We start from the raw sequence: 15,404 nt of genomic DNA on the forward strand, positions 1-15,404 counted from the left end.
GAGATACTCTAGAAATAGTCCAAACAATTAACAACAATAGAATTTCTTTATCCCCATATGATTTTATTTTACACGAGATTCATTTCCAGTTGTCGTGTTTGGAGTGCGAGAGCAATATACACCAAAATATAAAAATAAATTGGCTAATACCTGAACCTCTGTTGGTGTAATTTATGAATCAATGTTTGTTCTTTTGGAGGAGGTTACATCCTCCATCCATTCTCTATATTTGATCAAATGTACCCTTCTAAGTCAATTAAGTTCTCCTTTAAAAAAACAAAGTGAGGAATTCTAAAGTGCAATGCACAATTATCAAAACAAAAATGATAAAGATGTCAGCAATTCATTTCTGGATGGGAGCAGCTAGAATGATTCCAACCTCCTATCCTCCAATTATCACACCTAATGAGTTGAATGCACGAGATTTAAGTGAGTTTATGAACTCCACATAATGCATGAGTACAACTCGACCGCTGTGATGACTGAAATTCAAACGCCTAGGATCTCTATCATGACGGTTATCAAAAACGTAAACCCCTCGTCATATTTTCAAACTCTCAGCGTCAGCCGTTAGATCAGGCGAAAATAAAGAAATATTAAAACACCCTGGCGTTCCCGTCTACATTCATGCTTTCTCGCTTCGGTGATTTGTAGTTGGTAGTGTCTGCGCTCTCTCTGAGCATCGCGTGACTTCTAAGCAGAGAAGGGAGGAAGAGAAGGAGAGGGCGATTAGCGAAGCAGAGATGGATCCGGACGCACTGGCCACGGCTTTCGTGGAGCACTATTACACGACGTTCGATTCCAACCGAGCCGGCCTAGCGAACCTGTACCAGGAAGGCTCGATGTTTACCTTTGAGGGCCAGAAGATTCAGGGTTCTTCGAATATTGTGGCCAAGCTCACTAGTCTGCCCTTCCAGCAGTGCAAGCATAACATCTCTACCGTCGACTGCCAGCCTTCTGGTCCAGCCGGTGGTATGCTTGTATTCGTCTCCGGAACCCTACAACTTGCAGGGGAGCAGCACGCGCTCAAGTTTAGCCAGGTATTTGTGTGTTTGTATTTTTTGGATATGATCGGCGTGATTATTTGATTTTTGTGAAGTTTATTCTTGGTTTAATGAATTTGAGATGAGACGACTTCCATATTTGATTATTGCTGTATAATATGTGATTGAGGTGCGATGGAAAGTCAGTGGGTGGTGATCTGCACGATTTTGAGTTCGTAATCGTCGAGCGATTGCTTGATATGTTTTACTAGGAATGGGAGGTACTGGTTTTCCTAATCAAATTTTCCCTCCTCTTGTTTCGAAGGCTATTTCATTGAGTTTTGGTAGATCTAGGGTTTTGTTTCTTATTCTTTTTGGATCTTGGAATAGTCTTGATCATTACTCTTGCTTAGAATCAATTGTCCTTTAATTTGTAGTCCTTTGATAATTATTGGTGCCATTTTAATCATCAATACTCGCCCTCTTTTGTATTGCACGCTAATCTGTGCTTACTTGGGTGGTTGAAACTGGTTTGTGCTGCCAGGGTATCTGGTAAATCCGAATATTTGACCTGCATCAATGTGGTTCTATGTTTGAAGCATTTGGTTTTATTTTTTTGTACATGGAATCTCATTTTATGCATTGATAAATCCTTAGATTTGGGATATGAAGTAGTCTTGTTTCCTTGAGGGATTTTCTTTTTAAATTGCTGAAGATCATGCGTGTTTTATTGGGGTGAATGAGTTGAAGAATGGGGTGTTGCTATTGCAATTGATAGTTTCTTAGGAATATATTTTTTTTTTCATTTCACCAAGTATAAGTGTGCATGGCAAGGCATGTGTATAAGTATTTATTTTTTTATTTGTTATTGTTGTTAGAAAATATAGCAATGATGTCTTGCCAGATCACATCAAATTCAGTCCTCTATTTTGCGTTGTCTCGCATCTTACTTTGCAAAAATTTCCTGTTACTTGGTGGTCATTATGCGCTTTGGCCCACTGTCTTTATTATCATGTATGGTGGAGTTTTGGTGTTACTTATCTTCAATTGCTTTTGCTTAGATTTGTCACAAAACTCTGTAAAGATAACTAAAATTAAGGCAGAAACAGTTAAATATAAGCAATGCCACTCTCAATCTAATTTAGACATGCTTGAAGTTCATTTTGAGGATGCATTTTTGATGGGTGCACTGGTTCTTGACCTTTTTCGCTGCAAGTATCACATTGGCATCCATTGAAAAGTTATGGCATTATGTACTTATGTAGTTATGCAGTGCTCCAGCTTATGAAGATACTGTGGAAACATTCTTGTGCGTGTTCAATAATTTCCCATGCTGTAATTTTCTCCTTCCACTTAACAGTGAAATTGCTAAACCGTATGTGTCGGGTAAAAGTACATGACAAACTTAAACGAAGTATGCTTGATCCCTTTTGAGTTGGCACTAAGAATAGTTTGGCATGTTCAGGAATGGTAAGTTTTTTCTATAAGCCAAGTTCAAATATCATTATGAGTACTTTGGGCTGAAGCCATTCTGGGGATTGAATTTGTTACGCTTATGTCCGAAATGTTGGAATGAGCATGTGCATTTTTTGCTCAAGAACTTGTTCTATTGGGAGGGAAATTTAGCATGACGAATTTCCACAGAAGAATTGATGTGATAATTGCTGGGTAAATGAAGCAAAAGACTCTTATTGATCAATTATTCTGCCAGCTTATGAGGCGGCTTGCTTTAACTGGTCACCCATACAAACCAGATTAGTTAGCATCTCTGAGGTTATGCTCATGAATCATGAGGTGGTGTGTGGGCTGTCTTTTAAAGTGGGGGATTTAGGGATTTTTTTTATGTGAAGGCGAGGGAAGGTCATTAACCTTGTTCATGAGAGAGGAGGAGAATGAAAGTGACCAAGTTGTTAAACTTGTTTAGTGAGGATGGAACCTGACCCCCTCTATAATTTGGGTGCGAATTGGCGAACATAATTTCTTTATCAATCGTCCTTTAAAAACCCTCCAAAATCCTCTGCATGAACATACCCTAAGTGTTCACCATCTCTTACTTTTTGGAGCAAATTTAGAGTCAAGCCCATACAGTGTTTTGTGGGTGGGTATTACTTGGTTTCGCATTCGTGGTGCATAGTTTGCTGCATTTTCATATTTCCTGTCGTGGCATTAATGAAATATTTGGAAAGGCTATACATTTTCTTCGGTTTCTGGTGTTATATTAACCAAATTCCTTCCCATGCTTTATGCAATCAGATGTTCCACTTGATGCCAACGCCGCAGGGGAGCTTTTACGTGTTCAACGACATATTCCGTTTGAACTATGCTTGAGGACAAGAGTCACAAGATACACCATGGTCAAGCAATATTTGGTCAACATGTCCAGATCTAGTCCAGTTTGCTTATCTTTGTTCAGTTCGAAGACATTTATAAAGAAAACTAGGATTTTGGCTCATTGTTTACTTTGTTTCATTGTGCGTTCGTGCTATCTATATCTTGGGGAATTGCTTTGTGATGATTGGTTGAACTAATGAAAAATGCTTTCTTTGGTCACTGATTGAAGGGTTTGATAAGTTAAATTAAGCTGGAAGTTCGTCTTGAGCCATTTTATTTCTAAAGGTGTTGGAGATGATGCTTTTATCCATTCAATTTACTTTTGGGGTGAAATTTTAACAGTTGGGCTCTGCACAAAGTATATGATTTGGTTTTGGGAGTCTTCTTCTATCAATGCCAAATTGTTTGTGTTACCACAATTTTCCTCAGACAATAAGAGAGCACAGAAATAAAACATGGAGGTACCGTCCTCCTTGAAAATAAATAAGTCGGCATTGATATCTAAGCTTTCATAAGCTAACTATTCATCCGATGACTCCAAAGAATGCAATGATTGATGAAGCTCATACATGATTATCACACCTTAGATGAGTGAAAATGCAGTGCCATACATTGCTTATGGACGCTAATGGGCAGAATTGACCTATTTATCTCATTTTCAGATGGGTATTACAACGATGTATGTGTATTAAGCAATTTTTTTAGAAAAATGTTGACACCAATTTATGAAATTTCATTTGATCCCCCAATGCATGTGGTGTGTTAATGTTAATGTTAAGTGAGTCCTATCTATGTAATTTTATTCAATGACTACCACATATATCAACTGGGCGATAGCCTGATTGGTTACTTCTCCGAACTTAAGGATTAAAGGAGCACGAGGTCGGGAGTTTGAAACTAACTGAGATATTTCCTAGAGGTTCCCTGATTCCATGGGCCTTGTAGCATACTTCTTGGGGGTGTTGGGGGGCTTTGGCTCACTTTTCCGCATGAGTTTTAATCTAGTCTAAAACGTCTGCTGTCGTGATGAGGGTTGTGATAGTCAGGGCTTGCCTTGATTTAAAACTGGTTCTGGAGTCACAAAGTAACCATTAAGCTAGGGCCTTCCCGGTCATAAAAAAAAAAGAGAGAGAGACCATGACACAGTCATATAGGATTGAGTATAAAATATGGGTGATAAATTGGGCATTGCTCAATCTATTAACATCATTATTAGATCTTTTAACTAATTAAATTGATTCAAGTACCGTCATCATTTTTTTTCTTATCTGGATCAGGGACGGCGGCAGAATTCGAATTAGAATGAAAACAATACCAAGAAAAGATTAAAAAAGAGGGTATCTGTTGATGCCTTAGCCGAACAGTGTATGGAAGATTTCAACAATTGCGCCAACAAACCGACCAAAAACTCCTCTATCCTTCAAAATAATAATCTATACATCGCTTTGCGCCAACGGTGCCACGATTCGTTAAGTCTCTGGTAGCTGTCGTTGAGGCATTACATCGAATAAGATATGCGCGACTTTCTGTCAGAAGCAGAGGATATCTTCTTCTCTACTGATTCTCCAATTTTATTCCTTCCTTCCTCTCCTCAAACAACAGCTCACACAGCTAGATCAAATCAACCCATTATATGTATTGTGATTTGTGATCGAATCAAGGAAAGATGGCAGATTGGGGCCCTGTTGTGACAGCGGTGGTGCTGTTTGTGCTGCTGAGTCCTGGATTGTTGTTTCAGTTACCTGGGAAAAACAGAGTGGTGGAGTTTGGGAACATGCAGACAAGTGGGTTGTCGATTCTGGTCCACACCATCATATTCTTTGGTCTCATCACAATCTTCCTTATTGCAATTGGTGTCCATATCTACACTGGATGATCAGTGCACTACCCTCGGATCTCCCCTGGTTTGTACCTGTTTATGGCTTTCCTTGTGTTTCCTCTATTGAGTTTTTTGTGGTTCAGGTCTTGTTTTTCTTGTGATTTTGCTCGTTTTCTGAAACAATCTCAGAATTGTAAGCTAGAAGATTTCAGCAGTGATTTCTTATGATTTCCATAAGTATAAGTGATATAAATATGATATTTATAAGTATAAGTGATATATCATATATGTGATTTCCACAAGGTATATACCTGAATAGAAGAAATTCAATATAGAAAACAATCCTGGAACAAACCTCCCATCTGTCTCTCTCACACACGAGCATATTTGTATGCAAATCCTTCAACAATTTACCATTTTTACTTAACAAAGAGAACATATCTATAAAATTTCGATAGCAACAGGAAAAACAGTTATCCACAATCCTGCATCAATACTTTAAGAAGCTGGGAGATTTCCCTTCACATATATAGTTCTGGAGGCGGCGTCCACTTACTAGAACACCAGTGCCCGCTCAATCTTCCAATACATAATCCAACTCTCCAAACCACCACTTCACAACAGTTTCCATGCTGCACCAGTGAAAAATTTAGAGGAACAGTCCGTCAGCAAAATCATCAAGAATAAACAAGATTTACACTTGAATGACTTGAACAGTTAAACTACACAAAACACAGAAGGTGGAAAGTTTTTTCACACCAACATGTGAACATTTATACTTGATATATGCGATTATGCGAAGCAAAAATAAGGAGCTCAGGAAAAAAAACCTGAAAATTATAATTCAGGAGGATAAAACAAGATGTGGGGAAGCAGGATGCACCACCGATTAGTTAATTCAGACTGAAGTTTGATTCTCAAGAAAGCACAAATTCACTGATGATCCTGACACTTCAAGGATTTGATCTTTCATTCAATCTACCTCAAACATATCAGTACAATAATAGATCAAATAAAATGTCCTACCAATGCTTTACAAAAGCCATGAGAACCTAATGGAGGTTCACGGGCCATGTTTCCTGGTTTTCTAATTCCATTACATGTCAATATAACTCAATATGAATAGCCAATTAAGGGAATTTTATGTATCTAAGATGTTGCTCAACCCAGAAACATCACATCCAACTAACTGCAAAACAAAGTTCTGTTTTATTCCACCTTGATCACTTAGATGTAATGCACTTCACGAGTGTGAGGAATAAACAACACATGGTTCATCCAGAGCTGTAGATTAGATGAATGGGCATGTCCTTGTAGGACCTCAGAGGTAAAAAAAATGGTAGCAGAGCACTTTAGGAGAAGAATACATAAGCAAAAGCAGAGCACTTAAGGAGTTAAGGGTCCTTGCCATTTCAGTTCACCAAGGATTGCACCAATCATGTGCAACTTAAAAGCATTTATAACCAGTTATTCAAAATATTTAAACATAAAATATACAGACATCTTGTCACCAGAAATCAGTAACTTTTGAGCCGATGTTTGGGAAAATAAGATTTATGGCTGGGACTTAGGGTTGGACATTATTGGTGAACAGCCTATAGTTAACAGAGGAAATTATAGCCAAAAAAGTCAATTGAGCAGCAATGAATTATGCGACACGAAAATACACCTAATAGTTGCAGAGACTGAAACATCTTCAAGAAACCCCAAGATTTGCAGAGTTTTCAAGGTGAATTCGCAAGGTTTCTGATGAGATTGAAGGATAAATCTTAGCTTGTGACTCTAGATGTGCTAATTTAACTCGATAACTGAAAAAATGCAATGAAAGCAAAAAACACATAAGTCGATAAGACAAATAAAGTAATAAACCCAATTCGAAACGGACAAACTATCCAAACATATCAACATATAGAACTGAATCTATGGAATTCATGCAAGAATCCTCACCAGGAACCTCCTTTCGCGGCGAAGTAGGGGCCGTCGCGTTACAGAAAATAGAACGGCCCAACATCGAGAGGCTCGATACAATCCCAGCGACGTAGAACACCATAACCAATCCAATAACCCAAGGCATCAATATGAACCCGATAAAGAACGTCACCGATCCACACAACATCAACGCAACAGATATCCCCAGCATCAGCGACGCGAACCCCGCCGGAGAGATCTGAGAAAACGACGGCCTCCTCCAGGACGACGAAACCGCCGTCGGCTGTGGGGCCAACACCGGAGCTTGGTCCGAGAACTGTATCGGCGAAGGAGGCGATCGCAGCAGATTGAGCACCAGCGACGAGAGGTCGTTTAAAACCCGTGAATACTGATCTTGATGCTGTTGATGTTGCTGTTGTCTCCTCATCTTCCTTTCTCTTTTTTTTCAATTTCTCGAGAAAGAGCGACAATCTATGAACCTAATCCAAGAGAAAATTATCCAGAAAATCAAAACCTTCCCTTTGTTTTTGCTGAGATCGAGAAGAGTGGATAAATACAGTCAATTTTATCTGTTCGCCGCTGCGTGATTGGAGAGAATTCCAAATCTCCTCCCACAGAGTTGTAATGTACTAAATAACAGGAGAAAAATCTCCGATAGGGCAAAACAGTTATGTTTGTTTGTTTGTTTCTCTAGAAAAGTAAAAGAGATAGGATTCCAGAGAAAATTCCAGAGAAAAAGTGAGGGAAAGAGAGAGAAAAAGACGCGGCGGTGTATAATTCTGTTGATTAGGATGTTCTGGAACTGGAAGGAAGAAGCAATTATAATAAAGCACGCTTTGATGATCAGTGAAGAGCGTGCGTCCTACGCGCTAGTGGATTAGGTAAGTTCATAAGTTTTGGGGAGTTAGGTGTGGGCCCCTGATGACGTGGTACCTTATCTTCAACTGACATCGTATAAATCTGCCACCTCTCATGTTCTTGGTGAGCGCGGGTTCGACCGGCTTGATCAATCTTTTACGCTATTTTCTTATCTAAAATTATACGCCAATATCAATCGAACGGCTGTCGTGTCATGTATCCAACGATCGTAAATATTTAAAGGTAAGATATAGATTATTAATTGGAAAAATGTCAAATTTAAAAATACAAATAATTATAAATAAACAGGGAGCGTGAACTAACAACCAAAGCGGTTGTGTCGCTGTCAATTTGTGGTTTGATTTTCTTTAACCACTAAATCTTAGTTATACTGTATACTCGATTAACACGTGATTGAACAAAATAGTGAGACTGTATAATCGATTAACACGTGATTGAACAAAAGGAAACACAGGAGATGTGGTTCAATTGATAATAAACTAGATTAGACATATGTGTACTAGAGTTTCGATTGTAATGAGAAATAAATTTTTAAAGAGTATTTAAAAAAAAATGCATCGACTCTGCTTCAGTCTGCTTGGTATCCCAACTTATTTCAAAATCATCCCAATTTGATGTAGACGCCATGAATGGTTTGTTTTAAATGTAAGGGCAAATGCAATGAGAAACAAGTTACTGGACCAACATTTTTGTTGCCCCGGTCCCACCTCTATTACACAAAAAGTCAAGTCAAATACGTATTCTAATACAGTCACATCAGCAAAACACAAATTTCTGTACATTTTTTCTTCCCACACACTTTCTCTTTCCACCCAACCCAACAACATTCCATTCCTCCATATTATCCACAACAAAACTACACCAAAACATCAAATATCAATACATCCACATCAGCAAAACACTTATCCCAATACAGCCACATAAGCAAAACACATTTTACAATACAGCCACATCAGCAAAAGACAACATCTTTGTTGGCCCAATACCAATTCACCATTGCATTTGCTCTAAGGGGATCCATACAAATCCACTTGTTATATATTACATAAAATTGGGATGACTTGGGATACCAAAAATTGGGATAGTTATCGAAAAAGAAAACAAAGTTTTTTTAATTTTTTTTTGATGGAAGGCATTAAAAAATAAAATTAATGTCCATATTGGTCATTTAATTTGGTGTGTGACAAGACACAAAGCGACCAAAAATTTAAAGACACGTGATGATTATGAAGACAAAAAAGAAGGTCATAGAGTAAAAAGAAGAAAAGAAAGAAAAGGTAAAGAATGGAAACAATTTATTAATTTTTGTGTGGATAAGGTCGAAAATGTAGCGACGTCTAGCAGATGAGGGGAAGCGGGGAACACTAAATTAGTAAATTATGTAATGGGGTCCATGGGCTGCACCTTCCAGTACTCCAATCTGAGCCACACCCTTGTTGGTCTAGTTTCCTCTCCAATGATTTGGTCATTCAGCCCCTCATTATGCAGGCTGCCTATTAATAAGCGAAAATGATTTATATGCCTAATATTTTTTTTCTTAATCGATCATAACAGTATTATGTTATTTAATTACATTGAATTTCGTTATTACGTTGTTTAATTATATTGAATTTTGTTATTACATTATCTAATTAGATGTTATGATTAAATTTGTTAAAGATACGTAATTCCGTCAATTAATAAGTGATATAAGTCATAAGTGGGTGGGTTGAGGATGAACAAGATAAGATAAGACTATAGTGTCTATATGGGTCAAAAGTAGGGGCACAACTCTCAGGGATGGATGTAGTCTCCTCAGCATAAGAGGTTAAATTTAGAAAAATTTATATAATAAAAAAAATTCAAAAATATTTAGGGTGGGAAAGTCTTCGCGAAGTTGAGGGATCGTGCTAATGGAATTTTTTTTTGAATTATTTATTAATTAAGTTTTCAAAAGTATGAAGACAATACTAAGTCATTAACCATTGATGAACTGATCAAGACAATAACTATAAACATAAACAAAAAAAAAAAAAATCTACGAATTTGGACAAATAAACAAGAAATTCAAATTAAACAAATTTGATATGAAATTTTTTAGCTAGAGAAGCCCCATGCTAGCATTAGCACCCACACATTAAATTACTACAACAAGAGTGTGTTCCTCCTGCTTAAATGCAGAAAGAGAGTTACAGTTTTTGTTGTTTAAATCAAATAAACATACAACAAAGCAGATTTGTAGAAAGAGACAGGATCTGCTCACTTTTGTTCTATAGAAAAAGGAGTGAAAACCATCATTGGCTGAGACCTTTCTCTTGATCTCCTTATGATGATCATGGTAGCCATCCTGCCATGTAATTACTCACACTTGGTCCAGCCGTTGTTATTGGGTATGTTGGATATCTGCAATGTATGCAACAAATCTTAGTTAATTTACAATACCCAAAAAAAAGTTCAAGCTTTGATCACTTATGATAAGTTACATTTCATGCACAGAAGGTGTTTGATAAAAGGAAATTAATGGTTTTAGGTCATACCCAATTTGAAGGGTGGGTTCACAGTCCAGGGGGTGAAAGAAGCCATCACCCTGAGGTTGAGATTGTTGTCTTCCATAGGCCACATCTTCTGCACTTGGATTCAGTTGAAGTGATTGTACATGGTATCCTTCCACCAACTGCAAATCGATTACCCACACAAATAGATGTCATTTCCACATGTTGTCCTCAGTAAGTTAAACCTTCTAAAGCTAGGTACATAAAACCATTCCTTTTTGGTAACGTCGAATTTACCCCGCTATCCACCAGACAACTGATTGGTAAACCCCCGGTCACATGAAAGGTCCTGCAACCCTCATGTACCAGTTAATGCAGGATGACATTCACACATGTTGAGGGTGAGCAAGGGTCATCTAACAAATTGCAATATTGGAAACACCCATGAGACTTGAACTCGACCTCCCACTTGCGCTATTAGTTATTGCGCTCAAGTTTACCATTTTAGCCAACGACCCGTTGTTACATACAAAACCATTCCAACAAGGCAAGAAAGTGATTATATATAGATCATGGAACCTATACGTACCCTTTCTCTCAAGTTCTTATTTGCTTCTCTAAGAAAGTGTTCCTGCATGCATATATAAGAATCAGAAACAAAACAAAAGAGATATCACTAGCAAAATTGTGAGCAGTTGAAAGATAGTAGTAGTTGTCATACCTGACGTTGTAGATCAGTGAGTTGATCCAGCATGTATTGAGTCTGTCAAAGAAATGAAGTGAGACTAGTATTGTTGTTGAACTTTGTCTCACAACAGAGTCAATACACAATATATATATACTTTCACATGCATCTAATAGTCAATATTTTTTTCATTCTATGGCATTGCTTGTAGAATGAAGTTCATTGTCTTCACTTTTGACTATGTGTATTAGTGCATGTATATATACATCTGACTTACAAAGCAACAGCTGAAGTTTCATTCTATTACATGTTGAATCAAATTAAAGGTACGAAAATGATAAAGATCCTAGCATTTGAGATTCCTATCATTACTGTTAAATGTATATGACAATTCAACGACACGTACCCGGGTTGATCTGATTTGCTTTAGTGACATATCCAGCTGCCTCTCAAGTGACTCAAGCTCCTTGCTGTTGAGAGGACCAAGATCTTCTCCCAGAAGATTCCTAGCAGACATCAAACACCACCATGTATATATATAATTCAAGTTGCTGAATATATCTTAAGTTCTTTACAAGCTTGGTTTACACCAATTTGCATGGAAATGAATGGAACTGATCAGACCTACCTTTGGGTTCTCTGCAGGGCTTCATAGCGTGCTTTAAGCTTCAGATATTCCTGCTGGCTACTTAGCTCCTGCAGTCACACAGGAGATAAATTCATTTACATCATGTATAGTTCACACTTCACAGTACATGACTTACATGATGAGAAAATAATGTACAAGAAACCTATATTAGTGACAAGTTTTTTGAAGTTTCTCACAAGAAAGAACAGGCTTGAGAGGTTTCAGTAAAATTTCCAGCAAGAAATATATTCTATGGCTATTTTTCCTTATTTGTAATGAGGAACTCATTCAAGACAATACTACAATGAATCTCGTGTTACATGGTAAATTCTGGGTGTGTGAATCCCTCGTCACACAGTACACACGCAATAGGCAATTACAGGATTTTCAGTATATTCTGTGAGAGTGACTCTAAAGAAATTTTGCTTGACATGAAAGTTGAATCCAACACCTCTTGTTTTTGACAATTTGCAAGAGGTGAAAGCTTTGATAAACTTCCAAGACATGAAGTAAGAGAATGATAACTTAGGTTATTATGTATATCATTCAATTTGAGTTTAGAAAATATATTCAATATAAGGAAGAGTTTAATTCCAATTAGCCAATCCCAAATAGTTTAAGGCTGTGATGGAAATGATCAAGGAAATATCTATTTATACATTTATTCACCATTACTTGGAGGAGATAGAAAGTAGAGTTAATGAGAGTTAAAGATATGTGAGTCACAAAAATACCCTTATTAAAGTTGAAATGATAAAAAAAAAAAAGAAGGATAATTTAGAAAAAAATAAACAAATTTTTATCTTACCTCACATTATGATTCCCAAATTGGGGGTTACAAAATATCGACTGTTGAGTTCGAGAGTTAAGTGAGGGGAACTTTTTCCTCCTCCAATACCCCACTTAACTCTCTTCTACAATCCAAGTAATGTGAAATTTTACTCCTTCCTTAATTTTTCGTATTTAACTTTTTAAAACATCAATTCAAGCAGGTGATAAGCTCCATGAACACATGACCAAAAGAGCGCAGTACTCTTGCTTACATGCCAAATTCAAGAACTATACATTGTTTGTAGATGTATTTCGAGTTTACTTTCAAAGATATATGTCATCAATTAATTACAACACAAACTCATCACTGCACTTGTTTCCTTCTTGTTTGAGTATCTCACTTCCTAATTTTCAGTCATAATTTTATTTTATTTGGATAGAGTAATGTGAATTCCGGCCATTGTTATTAGTATAATCCTGAATCATCTTCAAAACAGGCAAAAAAAAAAAAAAAGGTTTAAAATTGTGCGCCAAACAAACAAACAAGCAAGCAAGTACATATATATAAGCATGTTACCAGGGCATCCCTTGCAGAAACGTTTGGCTCTGGTGCTCCATAGTTGCATTTCTGGTACCTCTCCAGGGTTTTGAGCATGCTGTGATTAGATCACAAAATTAAACAAAAATGTCAATTATAAAGAATAAATACATATCTATCACCGGCCAAGTGATGAACAATTCATGCAAAAATCATATAATGAAACCGAAAGTGATGAAGATCCTAGTAACTAGTATCTCAGTTATTGTAGAAAACAAAGAATTCAATGAGATCTAAAACCCTAATTTGACATTTTGTAGGTTTGTTTGAAATTAATATACTAGAATAAAAAACTAATATTGTTCCATTTATTCCCATCAAAATTTTGTGTGAATGGACATTGCACATATATAAAAAAAAACATAATAATGAATAATGATGACAATAATTGATCAGGGTTTAAAGTAGAAGGAAATTCAAGATCTTGTGGATATTAGACTGCTCAGCATGAAACCCTCTCAATCAACAACAGACTTCCAAACCCATCAAAGTGGACCTAACTTGAAAAATCTAAGAGAAAGAAACAGAGAGAAGAAGAGAGAGATTTACAAGAAACAAAACCCTAATCAGATCCAAGGTACTCTTGGAAAGATCAAAACCCAAAACTTGAAGCAGATGTCTCCATCTCTTTAATTTATTCAGAAAACACCATCTAACACCCACACAGAGAGGGAGAGAGAGTTATGATCCAATGGAAAAAGAATGAGAGCTCCTAATCTGAAAGGACTTGACATTTTTGTCAGCTTTGAATATTCATGAGAAACATATGCAACAAGAACATGTGCAAGAGAGCAAGCTCTACTAAATTTAAAAATAAATAAAATTGAGATAATTTGCAGAAAAAAGAAGGGATAGAGAGATGGATATGAGAGGGAAAAAAAACCCTAATTTGATAGAGATCCAATAAACTGTATGGCTCTTCATGAAGTACCCAATTAAAGTTGAGTATGAAAAGAGATAAAAAAAACTGGTTCAACTGAAAACCCACAAATTCTCCATGTTTTTTTTCGGAGAAAGAACATAGAAATGATGATGTATGTGAAGAACAAAACTACTCCAAAACTGAAAATTATCACAAAAAATACACAGAAGGAAGATCAGTGTATCATGAACACAAAAGCAAAAGAAAATCAGCAAAGAAATATAATATTTTAGATGACATAAACAAAGAAAATAAAACACAAGAGAAAAGGCAAAGGCTTTGGGAACTAAAAATCATTATCAATAATTATTAAGTAATAAGAAAGGAGAGGAGAGTGAATAAAACAGTGAGGTTTCTTTTCATTGTTTTCCAGTTGCAGATCTAACATCAAAACCTACAACATATACACTCAACCTCCTAAAAACGCCAAGACAATCACAGAAACGGAAAACCTTGAAACCCATAAGAAAACAGCTCTGCTTTCCTTCTTTTTGAAACAATTTTTTTTCACAAAAACAAAAAAAAAAAACTCATCAAAAACAGTAAAGAAAAACCCTCAAAGCACTTAAGATCTATAGTTAGAATTCAAAACAAGAAATAAGAATCTGTTTTTGTGTAGATAGGTAGAGAGGAAAAAAAAGGTTCTTTTTAGAAGGTACAGACACCAATTTTTGGTTGGTCGTTTTGGTGATTAAAAACACACACATGCATATATATGTGTATATATATATACCTTGAACTACTGCAAAACTCGTACAGCTTTCCTCTATTGGAGAAGATGATGAGAGCAACCTCTGCCTCACAAAGAACGGAAAGCTCATAGGCTTTCTTCAATAGTCCGTTCCTTCTCTTGGCAAAGGTCACTTGCCTGTTGATCTTGTTCTCAATCCTCTTCAACTCAACCCTACCTCTCCCCATTATTCCAATTAAATTTCTCACTTTCTCTCTCTTTCTCCCTCCCTCTATTTTCCTTTCACCCAAACACCAACACCCAACTCCCACCTTCCCTTCCCTTCCCTCTCCCCTTGCTTCTTCACCAATAAAGCTTCCTCCTTTTTCACTTTTTTGATGACCCTCTTCTTACCTCATATGTATATCTACGTGTGTGTATATATATATATATATATAGCTCAAATTAAATATGTATATATTTATTATGTTATATACATTTTTGCACTCTCCCACACGCACACATACACTAGCATTAGACATTAACAAAATTTGATCTTGGTGTAATTTCTAATTTTCTACGTGGGTCTTTGATTGGGGGATGGACGGTGTGTGATCCGCCGGGGGTAGGAGTGAAGAGAAATGCAATGAATGTAAAGGGTATTGGGGACAGTGACACGTGTCAAGAGATGAAGTGAAGGTGATTTCATTTGTCTTTG

The 15,404-nt window shown here is 36.7% G+C and overlaps 4 protein-coding genes across 6 annotated transcripts; 2 read left to right on the plus strand and 2 right to left on the minus strand.

Moving 5' to 3' along the window:
* The first annotated feature begins 616 nt into the window (after positions 1-616).
* On the plus strand, positions 617-3,579 carry LOC120008136 (nuclear transport factor 2B-like). The gene is made up of 2 exons (XM_038858670.1): positions 617-1,040; positions 3,237-3,579. The coding sequence occupies exons 1-2, from the start codon at positions 744-746 to the stop codon at positions 3,309-3,311; spliced, it is 372 nt and encodes a 123-aa protein (XP_038714598.1). The 5' UTR covers positions 617-743; the 3' UTR covers positions 3,312-3,579.
* Positions 3,580-4,513: 934 nt separating this feature from the next.
* Positions 4,514-5,240, plus strand: LOC120007831. Its single transcript, XM_038858293.1, has one exon. It carries the CDS (start codon positions 4,981-4,983, stop codon positions 5,188-5,190), a length of 210 nt encoding a protein of 69 aa, XP_038714221.1. The 5' UTR covers positions 4,514-4,980; the 3' UTR covers positions 5,191-5,240.
* Positions 5,241-5,441: 201 nt separating this feature from the next.
* LOC120007830 lies at positions 5,442-7,853 on the minus strand. 2 transcript variants are annotated; one of them, XM_038858292.1, is made up of 3 exons: positions 7,081-7,853; positions 6,803-6,941; positions 5,442-5,765 (listed from the first exon to the last, which is right to left on the minus strand). In XM_038858292.1, exons 1-2 carry the CDS (start codon positions 7,487-7,489, stop codon positions 6,925-6,927), a joined length of 426 nt encoding a protein of 141 aa, XP_038714220.1. In that variant the 5' UTR covers positions 7,490-7,853; the 3' UTR covers positions 5,442-5,765; positions 6,803-6,924. The 2 variants fall into 2 exon arrangements, with proteins under 2 accessions (XP_038714220.1, XP_038714219.1); XM_038858291.1 differs by lacking the exon at positions 6,803-6,941 and having other exon boundaries at positions 7,081-7,841.
* Positions 7,854-9,974: 2,121 nt separating this feature from the next.
* LOC120007828 (agamous-like MADS-box protein MADS4) lies at positions 9,975-15,041 on the minus strand. 2 transcript variants are annotated; one of them, XR_005470256.1, is made up of 9 exons: positions 14,750-15,041; positions 13,074-13,152; positions 11,726-11,793; positions 11,504-11,603; positions 11,134-11,175; positions 11,002-11,043; positions 10,458-10,594; positions 10,184-10,323; positions 9,975-10,087 (listed from the first exon to the last, which is right to left on the minus strand). XR_005470256.1 is itself a non-coding variant. In XM_038858290.1 (8 exons), exons 1-8 carry the CDS (start codon positions 14,932-14,934, stop codon positions 10,254-10,256), a joined length of 723 nt encoding a protein of 240 aa, XP_038714218.1. In that variant the 5' UTR covers positions 14,935-15,041; the 3' UTR covers positions 9,976-10,253. The 2 variants fall into 2 exon arrangements, 1 of the variants encoding a protein (XP_038714218.1); XM_038858290.1 differs by having other exon boundaries at positions 9,976-10,323.
* Positions 15,042-15,404: the final 363 nt, after the last annotated feature.

The sequence above is a fragment of the Tripterygium wilfordii genome, chromosome 10, assembly GCF_013401445.1.
Source record: "Tripterygium wilfordii isolate XIE 37 chromosome 10, ASM1340144v1, whole genome shotgun sequence".
Lineage (NCBI taxonomy): Eukaryota > Viridiplantae > Streptophyta > Magnoliopsida > Celastrales > Celastraceae > Tripterygium > Tripterygium wilfordii.

Bases quoted from the DNA above. Each gene is read 5' to 3' on its own strand.
- LOC120008136 (XM_038858670.1), top strand. From the start codon at position 744: ATGGATCCGGACGCACTGGCCACGGCTTTCGTGGAGCACTATTACACG. The intron at 1,041-3,236 runs GTATTTGTGTGT...TTATGCAATCAG, and splicing joins ACGCGCTCAAGTTTAGCCAG to ATGTTCCACTTGATGCCAAC.
- LOC120007831 (XM_038858293.1), top strand. From the start codon at position 4,981: ATGGCAGATTGGGGCCCTGTTGTGACAGCGGTGGTGCTGTTTGTGCTG.
- LOC120007830 (XM_038858292.1), bottom strand. From the start codon at position 7,489: ATGAGGAGACAACAGCAACATCAACAGCATCAAGATCAGTATTCACGG.
- LOC120007828 (XM_038858290.1), bottom strand. From the start codon at position 14,934: ATGGGGAGAGGTAGGGTTGAGTTGAAGAGGATTGAGAACAAGATCAAC. The intron at 11,176-11,503 runs GTACGTGTCGTT...TTTCTTTGACAG, and splicing joins AGCAAATCAGATCAACCCGG to ACTCAATACATGCTGGATCA. The intron at 10,324-10,457 runs GTATGACCTAAA...CATACATTGCAG, and splicing joins GAACCCACCCTTCAAATTGG to ATATCCAACATACCCAATAA.